Source organism: Pristis pectinata, chromosome 32 (assembly GCF_009764475.1).
Source record: "Pristis pectinata isolate sPriPec2 chromosome 32, sPriPec2.1.pri, whole genome shotgun sequence".
NCBI lineage: Eukaryota > Metazoa > Chordata > Chondrichthyes > Rhinopristiformes > Pristidae > Pristis > Pristis pectinata.
This window is the reverse complement of record NC_067436.1, coordinates 7,720,016-7,741,974: the sequence shown is the minus strand read 5'-3', so window position 1 is coordinate 7,741,974 and position 21,959 is coordinate 7,720,016. Positions and strand designations below refer to the sequence as shown.

General features: G+C 45.0%; 1 protein-coding gene across 2 annotated transcripts in view; it reads left to right on the top strand.

Annotated features, from left to right (window-relative positions):
- Positions 1-7,682: 7,682 nt before the first annotated feature.
- slc28a1 (solute carrier family 28 member 1) overlaps positions 7,683-21,959 on the top strand; it is a 46,024-nt gene continuing 31,747 nt past the window's right edge. Inside the window, exons 1-4 of one of the 2 annotated variants that reach the window (XM_052042592.1) lie at positions 7,683-7,801; positions 19,109-19,198; positions 19,287-19,363; positions 21,709-21,800. In XM_052042592.1, coding sequence (XP_051898552.1) covers positions 19,139-19,198; positions 19,287-19,363; positions 21,709-21,800 — 229 coding nt within the window. In that variant the 5' untranslated portion in view covers positions 7,683-7,801; positions 19,109-19,138. Of the gene's footprint in view, positions 7,802-7,956; positions 8,014-19,108; positions 19,199-19,286; positions 19,364-21,708; positions 21,801-21,959 lie in introns of those variants that run through there. The other variant, XM_052042593.1, reaches the window with a different exon arrangement.

Below are 21,959 nucleotides of genomic sequence, written 5' to 3'. Positions count from 1 at the left end.
AGGGTGCAAAAGAGATTCACCAGGATGTTGCCTGGATTAGAGAGTACTAGCTTTTAGGAAAGGTTGGACAAACTTGGATTGTTTTCTCTGGAGTGTCGGAGTCTGAGGAGAGACATGGTAGAAGTATATGAGAGGCAGAGATAGTCAGGGTCTTTTTCCCAAGGTGGAAATGTCAAATACTAGAGGGCAGAGGTTTAAGGTGAGAGGGGGAAATTTTAAAGATTTACGAGGCAACTTTTTTACACAGAGAGTGATGGGTATCTGCAACTTGCCAACAGGGGAGGTGGCGGATGCAGATATGATAACAACATTTAAGCTCAGGAATGGGTGGATACAGACCATGTGCAGGCAGATGTGCAGTGTCAATTGGCATCATAGTCAGCACAGACATGATGGGCTGAAGGGCCTGTTCCTGTGCTGTACTGTTCCATGTAATGTGCCTCTTATTTTTCCTGAAATGTATCACTTCTCTGTAATAAGTTTCATCTGCCACATGCCCACCCATTCCACCAGCCTCCAGTAGTCCCTTACCCTCCTCCTGACTTGTTTCCAACACTCCCAAGTCATCTGCAAACCTGCAGAGCCAGGGATAAATCATTAATCCGTTAACTTACATTAACAAAACCAGTGGTGCTGACACTGACACTCAACCATTCTCCAGTCTGGAAAACAACCATTAACCACAAATCTCTCCTTTCTGCCCCTGAACTAATTTCTCATCAGGTTACTACTGGCCCTTTAATGCCACAGACCTCAGACTTACCAGCCATACTTTGGTGTGGGACTTCTCCAAAAACCTTTTGTTTCCTGGGGATCTGCTGCTCTTCTCGTTTTGGTAACCTCTCCGCCACTGTTACTTTGCTGTTTTAATGAGACTCTGATTCGATATTCGTTCTCTGGGGAAGTTCAGAGTGTTCCACAGTAACCCCCGATGCAGAGCAACCATGCCCGATCCTTTCGAAGTGCAGTCTCAGTCACAATGAGGGGAAATGTAGCAACCATTTTAAACCACGATGAGCTAATGGCAAAAGCTGGTCTTAGTGGTGTTGGTTGAGAGCCAATCTCTCCTGTTCCTTTGGCATATTACCCCTCGAGGTGGAATGAGGGGAATTTTCTTCATGCAGGGGATGGCGTTCCTTTGGAATTCTCTATCCTGGAGAGTTACCAAGGCTCCATCATTGATATTCAAAACAGTTCTCAATGAGTTTCTGGATATCGATGGATCAAGGACGTTGGGATAGGGCAGGGAAATAGTGTTGAGGTTCACAATGATCTTTTTAGACATTTATTTATTAGTCACATGTATATCGAAACAGTGAAATGTATCATATTGCGTTACTGAGAATGTGCTGGGGGCAGCCCGCAAGTGCCGCCACTCTTCCGGCGCCAACACAGCGTGCCCACAACTTCCTAACCCGTACGTCTTTGGAATGTGGGAGGAAACTGGAGCACCCGGAGGAAACCCACGCAGACACGGGGAGAACGTACAAACCCCTTACAGGCAGTGGAGGGAATTGAACCCGGGTCACTGGGTTAACTGGAGGAGCAGGCTAGAGAGGCTGAATCACCTCCCCCCCTACTACTTGTGTTCTTACTGTGCTCATCTGAGAGGGCAGAAAGCCAATACCTCCGACAGCACTGTCCCAGACCGACGCAGATGTACTGGCCTAGATTGCAGTGCAGGTCCCCGATTTGAAGCCTTAAAGGAGGATTCCAATCGCTTGCCCAAGCCTGACAATTTAAGTATCGAAGGGTCTCAGTGACAGTCAATGCTACAAAGTCCTATCCAATTCAGTGGAAGGCCGCTGCAATTCTCTCGCAATGTCGTGGCACAAACAGGTAGACAGTTTAACAGTCAATGGAGGATGGTTCCACCTAGGGAGGTCTAGGCTGTCTCTCAGAGACCAGGACCTGAATTCCATTTCACTGCTGTGCTCTGGGTAGCAATGTTGCTGACATTGACCATTGTCAACCATTCTCCAGTCTAAAACAACTATTAACCACAACTGCAGACACAATAGACTACAGATGCTAGAATCTGAAGCAACACAAATAGCCCTGGAGGAACTCAGCGGGTCAGGCAGCATAAAAATGGACAGTTGACCCAAAACATCAACTGTACATTTCCCTCCATAGACGCTCCCTGACCTGCTGAGTTCCTCCGGCACTTTTTGTGTTGCATTAACCACAACTCTCTCTGTTCTGTTCTCGAGCTAATTTCTCTCCAGGTTGATACTGGTCCTTTAATTCCACAGATCTCAAGGTTGCCAACCACTGAGCTTGCAGAGCTCTGCTTCTGGGAGGGCGGTAACCACACCGTGGGGGCAGGGGAAGTGAGAGTAGACCTTGTGCATCCAGCCCCAGGAAAGGATATTCAGTACCTTAACATTGCCATGAACTAGGTCACCTCCAGCAGTTCCCTTCAGTACTACTCTCCAAAGATTCACACAGCGCAGAAACAGGCCCTTTGGCCCACTGCGTCCATGCCAACCATCAAGTACCTATCTGCACTAATCCCATTTACCAGCATTTGGCCCATCACCTTCTTTGCCTTGGCGATACAAGTGCTTGTCTAGGTATTTCTTAAATGTTGTGAGAGCTTCTGCCTCCGTCACCTTCTCAGGCAGTGCGTTCCAGATTACAACCACTCTCTGGGTGAAAAAAATTCTTCCTCAGATCCCCTCTAAACCTCTCCCTCCTCACCTTAAGCTCTTTGACACCTCTGCCATGGGGAAAAGTTTCTTGCTGCCTACCCTATCTGTGCCCCTCATAATATCCTACACTTCCATCAGGTCCCACTTCAGATTCTTTTGCTCCAAGGAAAATAAACCCAGTTTAACCAGTCTCTCATTGTAACTGTAACATTCCATCGCAGGCAACATCCTGATGAATCGCTCTGCACCCTTTCCAACACAATCACAATCCTTCCTCTAGTGTAGCACACAATGCTCCAGCTGTGGCCTAAACGATGTTTTATAAAGTTGGACCAAGACCTCCCTGCTCTTATATACTATTCCCTAGCTAATGAAGGTAAACGTCCTTCACCACCCCATCTACCTGCGTTGCCACCTTCTGGGATCTTTGAACTTACACACCAGTGTGTCTATGGTTGGATCTATCACTGGGCTGAACATTGGTGTGTCTTTATCTAGTGCTTTTTACTGGGTGTAGGGCCAATAATGGTCTTTGTCACAGGAACAACACCCAAGTTTTAACTCTATCAAAGAAGACATGATGCATTGCTATGCTATGAATTTATTTTTTCACTGCTGCTCGCTGGTAAAAGGTAGCAATCCAACTGAGGGTGTGGATTTGTGTCCATAAAACACAAGAGCAAAGCTCAGGTAGATTACAGCCACCACTTGGTCATGGAAAACAGACATCATATCCATTCCAGGAACTTGTTTCAACTCAGGTCCTTGGGTCTTGGAATATGAGCTTGGCGATGATTCTGAAAAACAGGAAAGGGAAGAATTTTCATTCTTTAAGCAGCTTTTATCAAAGAGGAGAGAATTGAAATTGGGATTAACGTAGGATTGGTATAAATGGGTGGTTGATAGTCAGTGTGACTCGATGGACAGAAGGGCCTGTTTCTATGCTGTAAATCTTTCTGATTCCATGACTCTACAGTCACCTCAGCCCAGTAATTTAAGAAAGCTGGTGGTCATTTTGTACACAGCAAGCTCCCAAGAGCAACAATAAGGTAATAACCGATTGACCTACTTGAGTGAAGCTGTGACAATAAAGCACTCAACAGGACACCAGGGAGAAGGCTTTTGCCTTTCTCTGGGAATCTTTTACGCCACCTGAGATTCTAACTCATAAGCGCAGCGGCACAGCTGGTGGACAGAGTGGCTGCAATATAGGACTTCCCCAGGTGCTGTGTAGGTCGAGAGTTGTACCACTGTGCCTCATCTAGTCCCAAAGGCATTGTCCCTTGTCCATTCTTGGAGAATGGGTCTTTAAATGCCTTCACAGCAATTGGGGGAACACCTCTGCATGGGTCTAGAATTTTAGGCTAATCACACACTCAGGTGTCTTGAGTGGAACAGCTAAGTCTTCCACATCGGGCTCACAGCCAACACTGAGAATTTTTTTAGGTGCAATTGAATTCTAACTAAGCAATGAGCAATAGCAATCTAATCACTGTTGGGTGAGTGATCAGAGATTAGCAGGGAACTACACAAAAGAGCAAGTACTATTATATCCTATTGATAGTATCAGAGCAAACAACATCAGCAACACGTTGGAGTCCATTTGAATTAGAAATGAATTAGAAATGTTCAAAGAATAAACAAATGAATTCATTTCTTGTTTGACAGGATGGTTTGTGTTGTTTTAAAGGGCAGAGAAACTGGAGGAGAGGTTTACTTTACCAGGTTAATCATTGGCCAGGTTGGCATCCACTATAGTTGCGAAAAGCTTAAAGTGGGGGAGGTTCAAGGCTTGTTTCCTCCACTCTTCCTGCAAGGAAGGGGAGAATATCCCTGGGGAAGTTCTGTTGAGCCTCTCCAGCTCCCCCCACCCACCCCAATCTCACATTATGAATTTACCCTTAAAAATCACAACACCTTGCCCTAAAAGTCTGGCTGCATGCTAAGGGGGGGTGGTGGAGTTTCTGAAGGTTGGTTAAGGGAGTACCTGAAAATGATGAGTCACGAAGGTTCTTTATGGAACATGTCCATGCTGGAGGAAGAAGGAATTGGAATTGATTGGTGCCTCTCAAAGGGAGTGTGCATCTCTTAAAGTGGAGCAACACAAGAGGGCAGGTGCTCTTAAAGTACACAAGGCCCAGGTGGCTGGGAGGGCCAAAGAGGACACCCTAGTGTTCAGGGGCAGCTGTGATGACCGTGTCCCAGGGTCGAGCTCATGGCTCTGCAGTGGGGCCAGAACTGTATTGGACCCCACCCCCCTTCCCCCATGCCATAGACAAGCAGAAGCCTGGATCCTCCATTTAGATGGACACCAACCAGCCCACCACGATGAAGTCACTCGCTCTGCCACACTCCATTTGGAGCACTGGAGGGGACTGTGGACTGTGTTATCCTCGAGGGGTTGGGTACAGGGCACAGCTGGGGCAACACAGTCTTCACACTGCAACCCGGAGCTAGAAGCCTTGTGAGGTGAGTAAAATACATCAAAATCCTTGTCCCACCCCGACCACACATTAAATACCCCCAAGACATCCACCATCTCTAAGTAATTCCCTCAGGTCCCTGTCAATCTTCAGGGTTCTCCAACCCACAATTCTCACCCATCCCTGGATTTATTACGATTCAGGAGGCCATTCAGCCCTTTGGGTCTGTGCCTTCTCCCAGTTGAGGAATTCCATCAGTCCCACTTCCTTTCTTATTTCCCTCTAGACCTGTAACATTCTCTCTCTCTCAAATGCCTATCAGCTCCCTTTTGGTTCTTTAGTCATTGGGGAAACCAGAGCACCCAGTGGAAACTCAGGAGGTAGATCGTGCGAACTCTACACCTCCAACACCCACCCTACCCCACCCCAGTAACCACAGCCTCCAATTGCTTCCCAGCAGCCACAAAGCTTATTGTTCCCCCACCAGCCACAAATGTTGGACTCTATACCTTTGGCCCACCAAGTCTGCACTGACCATCAAACACCCACCCTGAGACCTAAAGATAGGCACACAATTGTCCTCCACTATTCTCCTGGATTAGGGCGCACATACTTCTGGAGAGCAGTACATCAGATTTAAGAGATAAGAGTGGGCTAATCCCTGAGTAATAACTGCCAATAATATCGGGGTAAGCATCGTGAGAAAAGAACAGCCATTCCTTTTCTCAATTCTCCAGCTGAAGGCTCACTCACCCACAGAGCAGTTTCTCCTCAGCACCTCCCATAGTGGTGATGGCCCACAAGATCCCATTAACGGTGCTGTGCTATTGTGCTACCAACAACTCCCATCCACCGTGAGGATAGTGTGCCCTTTTTGGTGGGGTTGGAAGAGTGTGCATGAGCATCCCACTGCATGCTTTGTCCATTGGCTGGGAAGTAGCAGGGCAACTATAAAATTTCTTTTCTAAAAGGAAGTGTGAGCAGGTTTACAAAAGAGAGGGATTTTATGATTCCATCATCGAACATTGGATGGATGAATTCTGCCCCAGCCTTGTCAGAGAATTGGTTGCTAGGTTCTTTAGTCCCTGGAGTAAGTGGGTATTAGGAGAATCAGGGGGCAATTGATGAGCACGTAAGAGAGAATGGGTTACTGAGAAAATAAATGGGGGGGATGGAGGAATAAGTATAGGAGACTGACAAGTGACCTTATAGAGGTATATAAAATCATGACGGGCATAGAGAGGGTGAATACACACAGTCTTTTGCCCAGGGAAAGGGAACCAAAAATTAGCGGGCATAGGTTGATAGTGAGAGGAGAAAGATTTAAAAGGGACCTGAGGGGCAACCTCTGCACACAGAGGGTGGTTTGTACATGGAACGAGCCGCCAGAGGAAGTGGTTGAGGCAGGTACAATAACAACATTTAAAAGACGCTTGGACACGTACGTGGATAGGAAAGGTTTAGAGGGATATGGGCCAAACGCGGGCAAGTGGGACTGGCTTAGATGGGAATCTTGGTTGGCATGGACCAGTGGTCCAAAGGGTGGGTCTGTACTGTATTACCCTACGATTCCATGACTGATAAGATTGCTCTGAGTGCCAACATGGGCTCGGTGGGCCGAAGGGCCTTTTTCTATGCTGTGATGAAATATGAGAAAAAAATAACACGTAATACAAGAATGGAGTGCAAATTGAGGTGACACCCTCCACTCAGAGGCTTTTAGAGGTTTCCCAAACCATTGTTGACTAATGTTGTCCTGGCCTGAATACAGGACACTACAAGGTTTCCCAAGTGTCGGATATAGCCCTTACATAAAGGACTACAATCCCAACTGACAGCGGGATTCAGGATGGTCTCAGATGGGCCCCCACCAGTTCCCAGTGCACTTGGGGTTCTGGACCTTAGAGATCAAGAGTAACTCGAGCACTTTCTCTGCGTAACACTCACTCATATCAACAGAACCATCAGTGGCAGAACATTACTGAGGGAATTCTGCACTGTTGGAGGTTCCTGTCTTTTAGATAACATTTATATCAACTCCCTCTGATGTGGGAATAAAAGAACTCAGAACTACTCAGAGAGAAAGAGGAGAGTTTACCCTGTGGCCCTGACCGGCATTTAGAGTTACATACAGCACACAAAACAGACATTTCGGCCCAACTCGTCCATGCCGACCAAGTTACCCAACCAAGCTAGTCCCATTTGCCTGCATTTGCCCCATATCCCTCTAAACTTTTCCTATCCATGAACCTGTCCAAGTGTCTTGTACCCGCCTCTACCACTTCCTCTGACAGCTTGTTCCACACACCCACCACCTTCTGCGTGAAAAAGTTGCTCCTCAGGCCCCCTTTAAATTTCCACTCACTTTAAACCTGTGCTCTCTAGTTTTGGACTCCCCTACCCTGGATAAAAGACTGTGACCATTCACTGTATCTATGCTTCTTATAATTTCATAAAGCTCTATAATGTCCCTCAATTAACCTGACTAAAATTGATGATCTGGCCATGATCATACTGACATTTGTGGATGTTCGCTTTGCACAAATTAGCCACCGTATTTCCTATATTGCAACAGTAACTTCACTTCAGAAGTATGTCATCACTGCAAGGCTTCTTGGAACACTCCAAGATCGTGGAAGGAGAAACATAATTTCAACTCTTGTTTCCTCTCCAGCCCCTAACACGACTTGGTTGCTGGCCACACCAGTGCTGAGCCATACAGAGGTAAGTCTTGTTTATTCATTTGACTGTGTAATCACCAAACTTGGCATAGGAAGCAGAGGGAATTTGATAGACAGATAATTCAGCATACTTTAAAGTAAATTATGACGTGCTGGATCTGAAAGAGGAGTGGCCCTTCGGGAGAAACAAAGCAGGTTGTTTTACAGGGGTGAAGGCATAGTGGAGGATCACATTATCTCAAGCCAAGGTATAATGTAAGTACTTTGAGGAAATGCTCTTGCTCTTTTGCTTACGTTCCTGTCTGTACAGAGGTCAACCAGCTCGTGCCTAAGCTCAGCCACAGTGCACAACTTTACAGACACCGTGCCTCCCAATATTAAATCTTCCTGCTCTGGAATGGCTCCGTACATTGACAGGAGAGGCCTTGGTGGGGTGGACAGTCTAGATGAGCAAAGACAGGCGGTCTGATATCACAACGCCATTTTGATTGTACTGTGTAGATAGTTGCTATAGCTTCTTGGTTGAGATCCCATATTCTCGCAGATATTATCAGGCAGGAGGGAAAGAACCTGAAGTCCCACACCACCAGGTTCAAGAACAGCCACTTCCCTTCAACTTGAACCAACCTGCACGACCCGAATCATTACCTCAGTCTTGCAACACTATGACCACTTGGCACTAAAATGGACTAGTTTTTTGTTCTAATTGTGTTCTTTCTTGTATAATTTAATATAATTTATGGTTAATTTATGTTTTTCTTGCAAATGTTGTGTCTTTAATGCTCTGTGCCTGTGACGCTTCTGCAAGTAAGTTTTTCATTGCACCTGTGCACACATGTACTTGTGCATCTGACAATAAACTTGACTTTGATTTTGGAGACACAGAGACCGCAGATACTGGAATCTGGAGCAAAAAAACAAACTGCTGGAGGAACTCAGTGGGTTGAGCAGTATCTGTGGGGGGAAAGGAAATGTTGATGTTTCAAATCAAGACTCTGCCTCGGTCCTGTTTTATTTTTGCTCCATAGCTTTATGGTTTCCCAATTGCCCCACAAAATAGTGGGTTTTAGAGGCAGAACATGGATTTACAGGTTTCCCCTCCTGTAATCATCTCTCTACTGTTATTCTTATTGTTACTCTGACAGAGCATTCAACTCCAAAACTGCTCGTGTCTAACTGGCTGGCAAATGAGAAGGTCTTGGTGCTGTTAGAGTTAAAGGCCTTCTCCAAACAACTGGTGACAAGGCTCCAACTTCGCAGCCAGTGTGTTCAAAAATCTGGACTTAATTTATCATGTTTTATCGAGCCTCATTACTTCCTTCAGACCACTCGCACTGTCAATTCCAAAAGCAACCAGAAACTACATTTTGATAGACTATGTGGACATACAGCACAGAAACATTCAGCCTACAAAGTCAATGTTGAACATCGAACATATGAACTTCAGTTAGACTGCACTTGGAGCATTGTGCACAATTCTGGTCACTAACAGTACATGAAGGATGTGGAAGCTTTGGAAAGGGTACAGAAGAGGTTTACCAGGATGCTGCCTGGATTAGAGGGTACGAGCTATAAGGAGAGGTTGGACAAACTTGGGTTGTTTTCTCTGGAGGCTGAGGGGAGACCTGATAGAAGTTTATTGGTATTGATATTGGTATTGGTTTATTATTGACACTTGTACCAAGGTACAGTGAAGAGCTTGTCTTACACACCGATCATACAGGTCAATTCACTACACAGTGCAGTTACATTGAGTCAGTACAGAGTGCATTGATACAGTACAGGTAAAAACAATAATAGTACAGAGTAAAGTGTCACAGCTACAGAGAAAGTGCAGTGCAATAAGGTGCGAGGTCACAACAAGGTAGATCGTGAGGTCATAGTCCATCACCTTGTATAAGGGAACTGTTCAATAGACTTATCACAGTGGGGTAGAAGCTGTCCTTAAGTCTGGTGGTACATGCCTTCAGGCTCCTGTATTTTCTACTCGATGGAAGAGGAGAGAAGAGAGAATGTCCCAGGTGGGTGGGGTCTTTGATTATGCTGGCTGCTTCACAAAGACAGCGAGAGGTAAAGACAGAAGAATTTAAAATAAAATTATGAGAGGCATAGATAGGGTAGACAGTCAGAATCTTTTTCCCAGGGTAGAACTGTCAAATACTAGAGGACATGCATTTAAGATGAGAGAGAGAAAGTTGAAAGGAGATGTGCGGGGCAAGTTTTGTTTTACACAGAGAGTGGTGGGTGCCTGGAATGGGCTGTCAGTGGTAGCGATGGAGGTAGATACAACAGGGCCAGTTGAGAGGCTTTTAGACAGGTGCATGAATTGCATGGAATGGAGAGATATGGATCATGTACAGGCGGAAGAGATTTAGTTTAATTTGGCATCATGGTCAGCACAGACTTCGTGGGCTGAAGGGCCTGTTCCTGTGCTGTACTGGTCTATGTTCTATGAGAACCCATTTACACTAATCCTACTTTATTCTCCCCACATTCCCATCAACTCCTCCCAGATTCTATCCCTCACCTACACACTAGGGTTAATTTACAATGACCAATTAACCCATTAAGCTGCAAATCTATGGGATGTTGGAGGAAACCAGAGCTGCAGAGGAAACCCACAAGGTCACAGGAAGAGCACGCAAACTCCACACAGACAGCACCGGAGTTCAGGATTGAACCTGGATCACAGGAGCTGTGATCTACTAGCTACTAGCTATGCCACTGTGCCTGCCAAAAAGCTAGTGAAAAAGAAAACTGTTTATGTTTTCCCTAACATATCTGCATCTTAGTATTTTTAATGTAATTGATTCAAGGACAAGGAGCAAATGCAATGATTTCAGAATAAGGGTAGATTTTAAACTAATACAATGTCACCTAAAAAATAGACGATAGGATCTATCCAGTTGCCAAGAAAATGGTCTGGATTTGGTTAGTGGTCAGTGACACAGAATGTGACCATACGACAGGTAGTTATTGCTGCCAACAAATAGATCTTCCTTTAAACATATATACACAACATAGACCTTGATCTCTTGTCTGAGACTTAATTCCTATATATTAATCATTGAAATACTGTTCATTTTTCAGAGCATCAATCCCTGTCCTTGGCTTAGTCATCATCTTATTGCCATAGCAACACTGGTCTCACCCAAACAGGGATATTCGCTTTGTCCTATCCATCTTTTCCCCACTCTCTCTTCAACTTAAAACTAACTTGTTTTTGTTCTTTCGCAGTTCTGACGAAAGGTCTTTGACCAGAAATGTTAACCCTGATTTTCTTTCTGCAGATCTGCCTGAACTACTGAGAGTTGCCTGAATTTCCACTTTTCATTCCCCTCCTTGGATCCTCTCAGCTGTAATGGTATTTGCATGACCCTTCCACAATTCAGGTTCTTCACCACCCTTCAATAACGACAGCTTGACACCACCAAGCACTCAGCAGGCATTGTCACTCCTGAATTCAGAGGCAAACAATTTTCCCTCCTCCAGGACTTCATAGCTCTCACCATTTTTATTCCAACTCTACTTACTTACAAGACATTAAACCTGGTTTTACCCAGGCAACCAACCTTAGTTACTTGACCTGTTCCTGAGCATTGGGTACAGTGGCTGCAGATTCCTTGTCCAGAAATTCCATCCCATAATACAGTGTTTGTGATTTTATCAATAGTCCAATCAAGCACTTCATGTGTCCGTAGCACAGTGACAGAATTTTCTTCTGAATCCTCCTTGTGTATAATGACCCTTGCACAGAGGTCACTGGACACCTGCTCTCCTGCTCCCTCTGATAATTAGACTGGTAATTCAAAGGTTAGGGTTAGGCTGCATTCAAGTTGCAGCCTTTGTATGCAGAGACTGATTGACCCAATAGAAGTATGTAAAATAATGAGAGGCGTAGATAGAAATGTCAAATACTAAAGGACATGCATTTAAGATCAGAGGAGGAAAGTTTAAAGCAGATGTAGCAAATTTTTTACACAGAGAGTGGTGGGTGCCTGGAGTGGGCTGCCGGGGTGGTGGTAGAAGCAGATGTGGTGGGGCGTTTAAGAGGCTTTCAGACAGACACATGCAGGGAATGGAGGGGTATGAATGCAGGCAGAAGAGTTGTAGTTTAATTTGGCATTGTGTTCAGCACAGACATGATGGGCCGAAGGGTCTATTCCTGTGCTGTACTGTCCTATGTTCTGTGTTCTATGACTGGTCAAATCTCCTGGATCGCCTGACCAGCAAACAGCAGCTACTCCCATTGTTTCCTCTGGGAAGGCAGTCAGATCAGTGGAGCCGCTCGCTGACCGCCTAGCTGGTCACCTTCCGACTGCCTGCTCACCCGACCCCTGGGAGGTGGGATCTCCCAGCCTTTAGGATGGCAAGCGGACGCCAGCGTTCAATGGTCCCGACTCTGCTGAGCTCATTTGGTGCAACTGAGTGGCGGGGAACCTCCAATGGTGAGACCCCTCTCATGGCCAGAGGCAGTCTGGAATTGGAAAGGTGAGGGTGGAAAGGAGCAGTGGTGGCTGGCAAACAAACCACGTGATCCTTTCCCATATGGTTATATGTCACATATACCAACTGGTAAGGCATACATTTCTTAGGCGAACATTTAAATGAAGACAGAAACTGACCCTAATGTTCTCAAGTATTTAAAATATTTTTCAAACTCCCGCTTTCTCCAAGACGATTAATGTGTTAGAGTAAGGTAGATCGAGTGTGAAGCCTTTTCACACCCCGAGAAGGCGCACAGCCCAGAGATGTCACCAGGTCGATTGCCTTGGAAGTGAGATCGTCAGTGCACAGGATGGCTGGTCATGTGAAATTTCCACCTCCCCACCCTCCAATAGTCACTGTGTGCCACAGGGCCAGCCTGCCAGCTAACCTCAGTCAGGAGAACTCTCCTGTGGATAGCAAATGGTGTACATTGTTCCTGCAGGCTCTCAGGAGGTTACAGGGCAGATGCCCATTTGGACAACCCAGCCTTCTGATGCAAGCACGTGGATGGTCACCCGATGTAATCCTTAAAGTTGCAGCAACCAATATTACATGTGACACGCATGATACATGTGCAGTGCCAAACAGCAAGCGATGCTCATTTTGACCTCACTTGCACAAGTTTGTTCTGTACATGCTGGTAGATAAAGGAAGTCCTACCTTGTCCGAGCTCCTTCCACTGAGTCCAAAGCGACCACCTGCTTCCCGTTATGTTCTTCTCTGTGCATTCCTTTTTAGATATTCCATCTCTCCACTGTGCTGCCAACATACTCAGCTCTCAGACTGCCCAAGATACGCTCTCTCATTCCCCCAGACCAATGCCCCAACGCCTCAATTTCATGAATCACCTCCATCAACCAATCCACTCATGGGAAAGGTTTATAGGGATATGGATCAAACAAGGGCAAATCGGACGAGCTTAGTTGGGCACCTCAGTCAACATGGATGAGTTGGGCCGAAGGGCCTGTTTCCGTGCTGTATTACTCTACAATCATCTCCATATTTGACCCCACCACCTCTCCCAAATGTCGAATGTCTCCAGGTCCAACCTTGCCTGACCAAGTTCCTCAGGTCCTCACCCTGACCACAAACTGACCGCTGTCCTCCACTGCCTCACTCCACTACCACCACGCCCTCTACTACGATTCCCTCCCAGACTCCCAATCCCCAATGAGCAGCCTAAACAGTATTCCCTGCAAGATCGGCCATCTGCGTGGGAAGAGTTCATTAGATTAGTTTAGATAAAATTAGATCAGATTAGATAAAGTTAGATTAGACTAGACTAGACTACATTAGATTAGATTAGATTAGATTAGATTAGATTAGATTAGATTAGATTAGATTAGATTAGATTAGATAAAATTGGATTAGATTATTGTCATCTACACCTGGGTGCAAGGAAATTCCTTGCTCACATGAAATTGGTGAAAGGCCTGTTTAAATATGGATGACTTCTTCTAACAAAAATGACACCTTGATCTTGGACAGAATACCCTCACTCATAACTCCCACACAACCCTCCTTCAACTCACATTTTCAGGCAACCTGCACGGTTCATATCCTCATACTGTCCAGGAACAGGTGCTGTGGTGGTTTCTATACCTACTGCTGCTGAAAGCTTATATTACATGAACAGTGTTGTGACATCCAGAATGTAGAAAGGTCAAGGGATGATGTATTGATAAATTTAACAATCTGATAAAGTGAGAAACTATTTCTTCTGATGATAGTTTATTGGGCTCTGAGTTTCTGAGCTCAAGTCCAAGCTGCATAGAACATAGAACAATACAGCACAGGAACATGATGTTATGCCAAACTAATTAAGTTAATGATACCTAATCCCTTCTCTCTGCACATGGTCCATATCCCTCCATGTCAGAGGAAACCAGAGCACCTGGAGGAAACCCACGCAGACACGGGGAGAACATGCAAGCTCCTTACAGACAGCGGCGGGAATTGAACCCAGGTCACTGGCGCCATAATAGCGTTGTGCTAACCACTATACTACCATGCATAACCAGCCTGGAGAATGTTTTCGAGAGATTTTCCTGGAGCAACACATCATGGAACAAACCAGCTTACAACAGAAGCAGGAGTAGACCATTGAGCTCCTCATGACTGCCTCAGTATTTAATGAGATCATGGAAGACCATTCACCTCAGCACCCTTTACCTGTACTAACCCTATATCCCGTAACTCCTTTAATGTCCAAATAATTATCAATCTCTTAAAACCCACCCTATCCAATTTCTCCTAATAGCTCATGCCCTCCAATCCAGGCAACATTCTTGTGAAGCAACACACAATCTGCTGGAGGAACTCAATGGGTAGAGCAGTATCTGTGGGGGGGAAAGGTATTGTCAACGTTTCAGGTCGAAACCCTGCATCAGGACTGAATCTACAGAATTCCTCTAGCAGATTGTGTCTGTTGCTCCAGATTCCAGTATCTGCAGTCTCTTGTGTCCCCAACATCCTTGTGAATCTTTCCTGCACCCTCTCTAGCTTAATCATATCTTTTCTACTGTGTGACAACCAGAACTGCACACAATACTCCAAGTGCAGCCTCACCAACATTTTGTACAACTGTAACATGATGTCCCAACTCTTGTACTCAATGCAAAATTTGAGCAAGATTCCTCCAAAATGAGGAGAAATTTCTTGACTCAGATAGGTATAAGTCTTTGGAATTCTCCACCCCAGAGGACCAAGGATGTTCCGTCACTGAGGACATTTAAGCCGCAGATGGACACACTAAGAGAATCAAACAGTTTGGAGATCTGGCAGGAAGGTGCAGTGAGTTAGAGGATCAGCCATGATCTTATTGAATGAGAGAGCTGACTTGTGCATGGCCCACAAAGGGACATAAAAAAAGGTTAGAAAAGGATGGTTCAGGATGATCTCAGCAAAGGTTTGGCAAAGACTGATTAGCTCCCCCCAATATCCAAAGGAGACTCACCAGACTGATATCTGAGATGAGAGGGATGTCCTGTCAAGAAAGGACATATACTCTGTGTCTGTATTCTTTGGGGTTTGGAAGAATGAGGGGTGACGCATAAGATCACAAGGGGGTTTGACAGAATAGATATTGTGATGTTTTCACTTGTGGGAGAGTGTTGAAAGCAGGGACATAGTTACAAGATAAAGGACTGGTCATTTCAAATGGAGGTGCGTAGGAATTTCTTTCACATCGAGTGGGGAACCTTTGGACTTCTTTAGCCCATAGGGGTACTGAGGCTAGATCTTTAGAAATATTTAAGGAGGAGGAAGAGAAGCTTTTGAAAGTGAGAAATTCAGGGTTATGGGGAACTGGCACAGAAGAGGGTTGAGGCCTGGGCAGATCAGCCATGGTCAAATTAAATGACAGGGCAGGTTTGAAGGGCTGAGTGGCCTACTCCTGCTCCTACTCTCTGCTGTTCTTGTGTTCCCACAATGATCTGCAGAGGCTGAAGGCCACTGAGGACTTTAAAACTGAGCACGACAGGTTTTCGTTGGGCAAGGATGGGCAGAAGCAAAGTGGGTAGATGGAGATAAGGTACGAATCAGTGGGTAGGCTGAATGGCCTGATGAACTTCTGGGTGTTGCTGATGAACAGGGAGAGACCCAGAGAAGCTCTTGCTGAAGAGCATTAGAAACAGAGACAGGAGGAAGCCATTTGGCCCCTCTGTTCTGTTCTGTGATTTGATACCATCATGGCTCTCCTCTCCCAGAGATCAGCAAGAGACTCGGGGAACACTGCTGCATCCAGCACAGCTTGACACCAAGCTAAGTGTCTTTTCACAGAGAATGGTGAATCTTTGGAACTCTCTAGCATGGAGGGGCATTGAGGCTAGATCTTTTGAACTATTTAAGGAGGAGAGAGATAAGCTTTTGAAAGATTGAGGAATTGAGAGTTATGGGCAACTGGTGCAGAAGCAGCAACATTTGTGACCTTGTTCTTGGAGTACAGATAAATGTGCCAGCTGCCTTGTGTGTTTTATGCGGAGGATTGGGCACACAAAACGACTTCTAGAAATTGGAAGCACAATCCCTTTTGTTTTGTGACATTGTATATTTTAAGGCCAGTTTATTCACTCCCTAAGGTAGGGGACTCCCTCACTTTGCACTTACTCAGTAACAGGCACAACACCATCCACGTTAATGTAGCCCTGTTGATTGGTACCTCTTCTAACACCCTAACTATTCATTCCCTTGACAGACCATCGACAAAATGCCCTGCAGTTACTCACCCAGGGTACCCCAACAACACCTCCCAAACCCGTGATTTCCACCACCAAGAAGGATGAGGGTAGCGGGCGCCTGGGAACACCACCACCTGCAGGTTCCCCTCCAAGTCACTCACCATCCTGACTTGGAAGAATGTTGCCGGTCTTTTGTCCCTGGGTGTAAAATCCAGGAACTGCCTCCCTAAAGGCACTGTGGGGCTCCCTTCACTGGAAGAACTACATCAATTCAAGGAGGCAGCTCAACACCACTTTCTCAAGCGTGGTTAGAGATGAGAAATAAATGCCAGCCTTGCCAACGTTACTCAGGTCCTGAAAATTATTATATTAAAAATAAAGTTAGTTAAAGTCACAGAATCATAGAATCATAGATTAATACAGCATGGAAACAGGCCCTCCGACCCAACTAGTCCATGCGACCAAGATGCCCATCTAAGCTAGTCCCATTTGCCCACATTTGACCCATATCCCTCTAAACCTTTCCTATCCATGTACCTGTCCAAATGTCTTTTAAATGTTGTTATTGTACCTGCCTCTGGCAGCTCTTTCCATATACATCCCACCCTCTGTGTGAAAAAGCTGCCCCTTAGGTTCCTATTAAATCTTTCCTCTCTCACCTTAAACCTGTGCCCTCTAGTTCTTGATTCTCGAACCCTGGGTATTCACCCTATCCATGCCTCTATAAGATCACCCCTCAGTTATGCTCCAAGGAATAAAGTCCTAGCCTGCCCAACCTCTCCTTATAACCCAGTCCCTTGAGTTCTGGCAACAACCTCGTAAATCTCCTCTGCACTCTTTCCAGCTTAATGACATCTTTCCTATAGCAGGGCGGCCAAAACAGAACACAATACTTCAAGTGCGGCCTCACCAGCATCTTGCACAGGTGCAACATAACATCCAGACTTCTATACTCATTGCGCTGACTGATGAAGGCCAGAGTGCCAAAAGCCTTCTTCACCGCCCTGTCTACCTGTGACGCCATTTTCAGGGAACAGTTGAAAGATGTGAATGATTCAATGGGCTTTGTTCTCTTCACTGTTTTATTCATAAGCGGTGAGGTGAAGTCAGAGGCTAAGTGAAATGTTAGTTCCTAAAACTGCTGTCTTAGTGGTGAAGCAGGCCCAGTCAAGGATGACCTCACCAATTATCATTCAGCTACACCCAAATCCCGGCTTGTTAACCAACATAAAATAAAATGTTTCAAGGGACAGAGACTCCAGCCAGTGATCAGAATACAGAGAATCCCCAGGTTACACCTGACCTGACTTACAGAAATCCAACTTTATCCAATTCTCCCATACATTTTTAAAGCATTTTTAAGTTAGTAATAATAATAATAAAATATTTCATGGTGTTCATTAATGACTGAATACAGCATGTATTTTGATAGTTTAATTATGTGTAGCGTTAGAGCAATTATTCAATGAAATGAAATGATTACAGTAAGTGTATTCAGAGCAACATGATATGGATAGCTATGGAAAATGGATGTTTTTGATTTATGGAGAAATCGGCTCACAGACAATTCTCAGGAATGGAACCCTTACTTAAGTGGAAAAAACTGTCTATAACTGGAAAGTGATTGGCAACAATGTGGGAGGGGAATGATCCTCTAAATATAGTGCTCTATGCACCTGAATTAAACATTTTTCAATGCTCTGTCATCCCAGAAGTGAATTCCTATGTATATTAGGTCAAGTGCTCCAGAGTGCTATCCCAGTTCCTTCGAAGGGTGGAAGCAGACCCGAGGTAATTCTTTGGGATCCAGAAGAACTATCCACGTTCTCTTAACAGAAGGAAACTAAAAACCATGATTAAACTCCCTCACTGTCCCTGTTCCCAGGTCAGTTACTCGTCTGGCTCTGCCTGGCTCAGAGGTCAAGCAGTTCAGAGCGCAATGACACCTCAGAGCACGGAGCCCGGTGTGTGTTTAACGAGAATTAGTACGCAGTTAGCGTAACGCTTTACAGCACCAGCGACCCAGGTTCAAATCCGGCCACTGTCTGTAAGGAGTTTGTACATTTTCCCCGTGTCTGCGTGGGTTTCCTCTGGGTGCTCCAGTTTCCTCCCACATTCCAAAGATGTACAGGTTAGGAAGTTGTGGGCATGCTGTGTTGGCGCCGGAAGCGTGGCGACACTTGCGGGCTGCCCTCAGAACACTCTACGCAAAGGATGCATTTCACTGTGTGTTTCAATGTGCATGTGACTGATAAAGATATCTTATCTTACTGTTGCAGTTACACTCAGCCAAAGCTGGGTCTGCGACACGATGGAACTATTACAATTGTTATCTGGCTGTGGAAATCAGCAGCAGGGGTGGCTGAAGAGGGAGAGTTAAAGTACAGTCCCTGGTTTCAATTCTAGTCAGATGTGAAGACTTGATGAGGGAACATAAAACCAGATTGACCAGGCTTAATTTGTCAAACTACAGGAAACAAAATTACTGCCAGAGTTTTGTGTTGAAATCTTATGAAACAAACGGGATCTAAAAATATGATTAGAATTCTGTGAATAATTGAGTCCTTATCCCTGATTCGCTGGTTCAAGGTTTAGAGGTGTGAGCTGTGACATTAACTCATTCTTAACTGTTTATCTTCTGAAATGTGGCTGCTCTTCATTAATTATAGACTGTTTTGTTTTAGAAGTACTGAATCCAAGAAATAGACAGCAGAATGACTTCACCTGAAAGTAATCATGTTTATTGCATGGACAATCCAGGATTTGAAATGGAGGTAATTTTTCAAATATATTTGATACAGCCCATTCAAAGTGAGACAGTCAATTCCATTGGATTCCTTCAATTTATCCTTCATATTGCAGGAAGATGCACAGTCCAAACCCCCAAATAATGAACCTTCATGGTCTTCCAGAACGAAGGAGAATCCCAAGATTGTGAGGTACATGTCTATAAGAATTGAGATTTCTTTCTCAACAAGGCACCAGTCTTTCACCCATTTCTTTCTGAACAAAGTATAACAACATTGGGATGCTAGGAAATGGAAATAGTTCACAACTGATCAATTATTCAATTAGATTAGAACTGATCCGAAACCTAAGTTCCTCTGATTCCTCCTTTCCTCCCATGTTTCATGAGACCCTTCCTAACTATACTAGCCATAGAGTTATACAGCACAGAAAGAGGCCCTTCAGCCCACCATGTCCATGCTGACCATCATGACTATCTATACTATTCCCGTTTACCAGCACATACTCTGTAGCCTACTATGCCTTGGCAATTCAAGCGCTTGTCTCGATACTTCTCAAAAGTTATGATTCTCTGCCTCCTCCACCACTCAGGCAGTGTGTTCCAGATTCCAGTCACACTCTGGGTGAAAAAGTTCTTCTCCAGATCCACTCCAAACCTCTTAACCCTTACACAAACCTATCTCTCTGGTTTTAGATGTCTCTGTTATCGGGAGACATTGCTCATTATCCACCCTATCTCTGCCCCTCTTAATATTGTATAACTCCATTATAATCCCCCTCGGCTTCCTCCAGTCCAAGTTTATCCCATCTCTTCTCATTACTGAAAGGTCCCTATCTAGCCTAGTTCCATTTGCCTGTGAATGGCCCATATCCCGCTAAACCATTCCTACCCACGTACCTGTCCAAATGCCTTTTAAACATTGCAATTGTACCCGCCTCTACCATTTCGTCTGGCAGCTCATTCCATATACCCACCGCCCTCTTCGTGAAAAGTTTGTCCCTCAGATCCCCTTTAACTCTTCCCCCTCTCACTTTAAACCTGTGCCCTCTAGTTTTAGATTTCTCTACCCTGGGAAATAGACTGTGACCATCCACCCTATCTATGCCTCTCATAATTTTATAAACCTCTAGGCAGAGAAAGGGAAGCAGGCTGCAGGCTCTATAAACCTTAATAGGCCCTATCCTTCCCCGTTACACTTGCACTTAATATATTTATAAAATGCCTTGGGATTGTCCCTTGGAATGTGATTGTTGTTGTCACAGAGACATGGTTGAAAGAAGGGCAGGACCGGCAGCTCAATATTCTGGGTTATAGAAGCTTCAGGAATGACTGGGGAACGTAAAAGAGGAAGGAACATTGTAGTAGTGATTCAGGGGTCTGTTACTCTGGTGATGAGGAAGGATGTCCTGGAAAGCTCTTCAAATGAGGCCATGTGGGTAGAGCTGGGAAACTTAAAGGGGTGATGACTTTGCTGCAGCCTGCCATCAGTCAGCAGGTGGTAGAGGAGCAGATATATAGGCAAGTCATACAGAAATGTAAGAATAATAGGGTTATAATTGTAAGGGATTTCAACTTCCCCAATATTAACTCTATTGCTTTAGAGTAAAAAAACAGTAAGTAAGTGGAATTTTAACCTACATGCTGGGAAGATTTTTGATCCAGTGCAATCCTACTAGGGAAGGGACAGTGCCTGACCTAATCTTAGGCAATGAAATTGGGTAAGTACAGTAAAGTCTGATAATCTGGCATGCTTGGGACTTTGGTGGTGCCAGGTTAATGGATTTTCCAGACTATTGGATATTATTCTATTAATACTCCAACACATTTTCAATTCACTTATTTTAGATGTTACACAGTAATATAATAAATTTTCCAGGGAACCTGGTGAAGGCACAGCAGGAACTGGAGTTCCGGAGAGTGGGAAGGAAACATGGCAAACATCATCTGGTGAACCAGATGCAGAACTATCAGGACTTATGAATATCTGAATAGCGGATTATTGGAATTTTACTGTTGACGTGTCTGTGGGTGAAATATTACGGCAAGTGTCCATAACTCTGTAAGTTTCATGGTAGTTATGGAAAGGGATAAGTTAGTCTGGAAATTAAGGCCCTGAATTGGAGAAAAGCCAATTTCAAGAAAGGGCCTAGCAAAAATAGACTGGGAGCAGCTAATCGCAGGTAAATCTACATTTGGGAAGTGGGAGTCTAAAAAAGTGAAATAGTGGGTGTTCTGGGCTGATATGTTTCTGTAAGGATGAAAGGTAAGGAGGTTGGAGGTTGGCATGAGAGACCAAGGTAAGGTGGAGAGTGGTGGTAGGATGGCCGGTGAAGCGGAGCAGTAGGACCCAGCGGCAGCATTAGGGGGAGAGGTGGAGACCAGCGGTGGTGATTCCAGCATCTGAAGTCTCTTGTGTCTCCCTCTCAATTCAAACGCCCAGCCACTGGCTCTATTTATCTTAGAGCGTCTGTAAAATAATATGAAATATTTTACTCTGAATGACAAATAAAAAACTTGCCTGCTTGTCTTTTCTAGAAAAATAACCCAGGCTGCTTCTAGAGTAAAGCTGGCATACAACACCCACTCCACATTGATTAAACGGATCATCCTCGGCATCTTGGCTGCAGGTAACAGTGACCGAGGGTGCTGGTTGGTATAGTGCAGCATCAGTCAGTTCTGGGTCCTGAGTTCAAATCTTGTTCCCTCAGGCGAGCTGAGAGCTCCCCTTCCAGCTATAATAGATATAGAACACTACAGCACAGTACAGGCCCTTCGGCCCACAATGT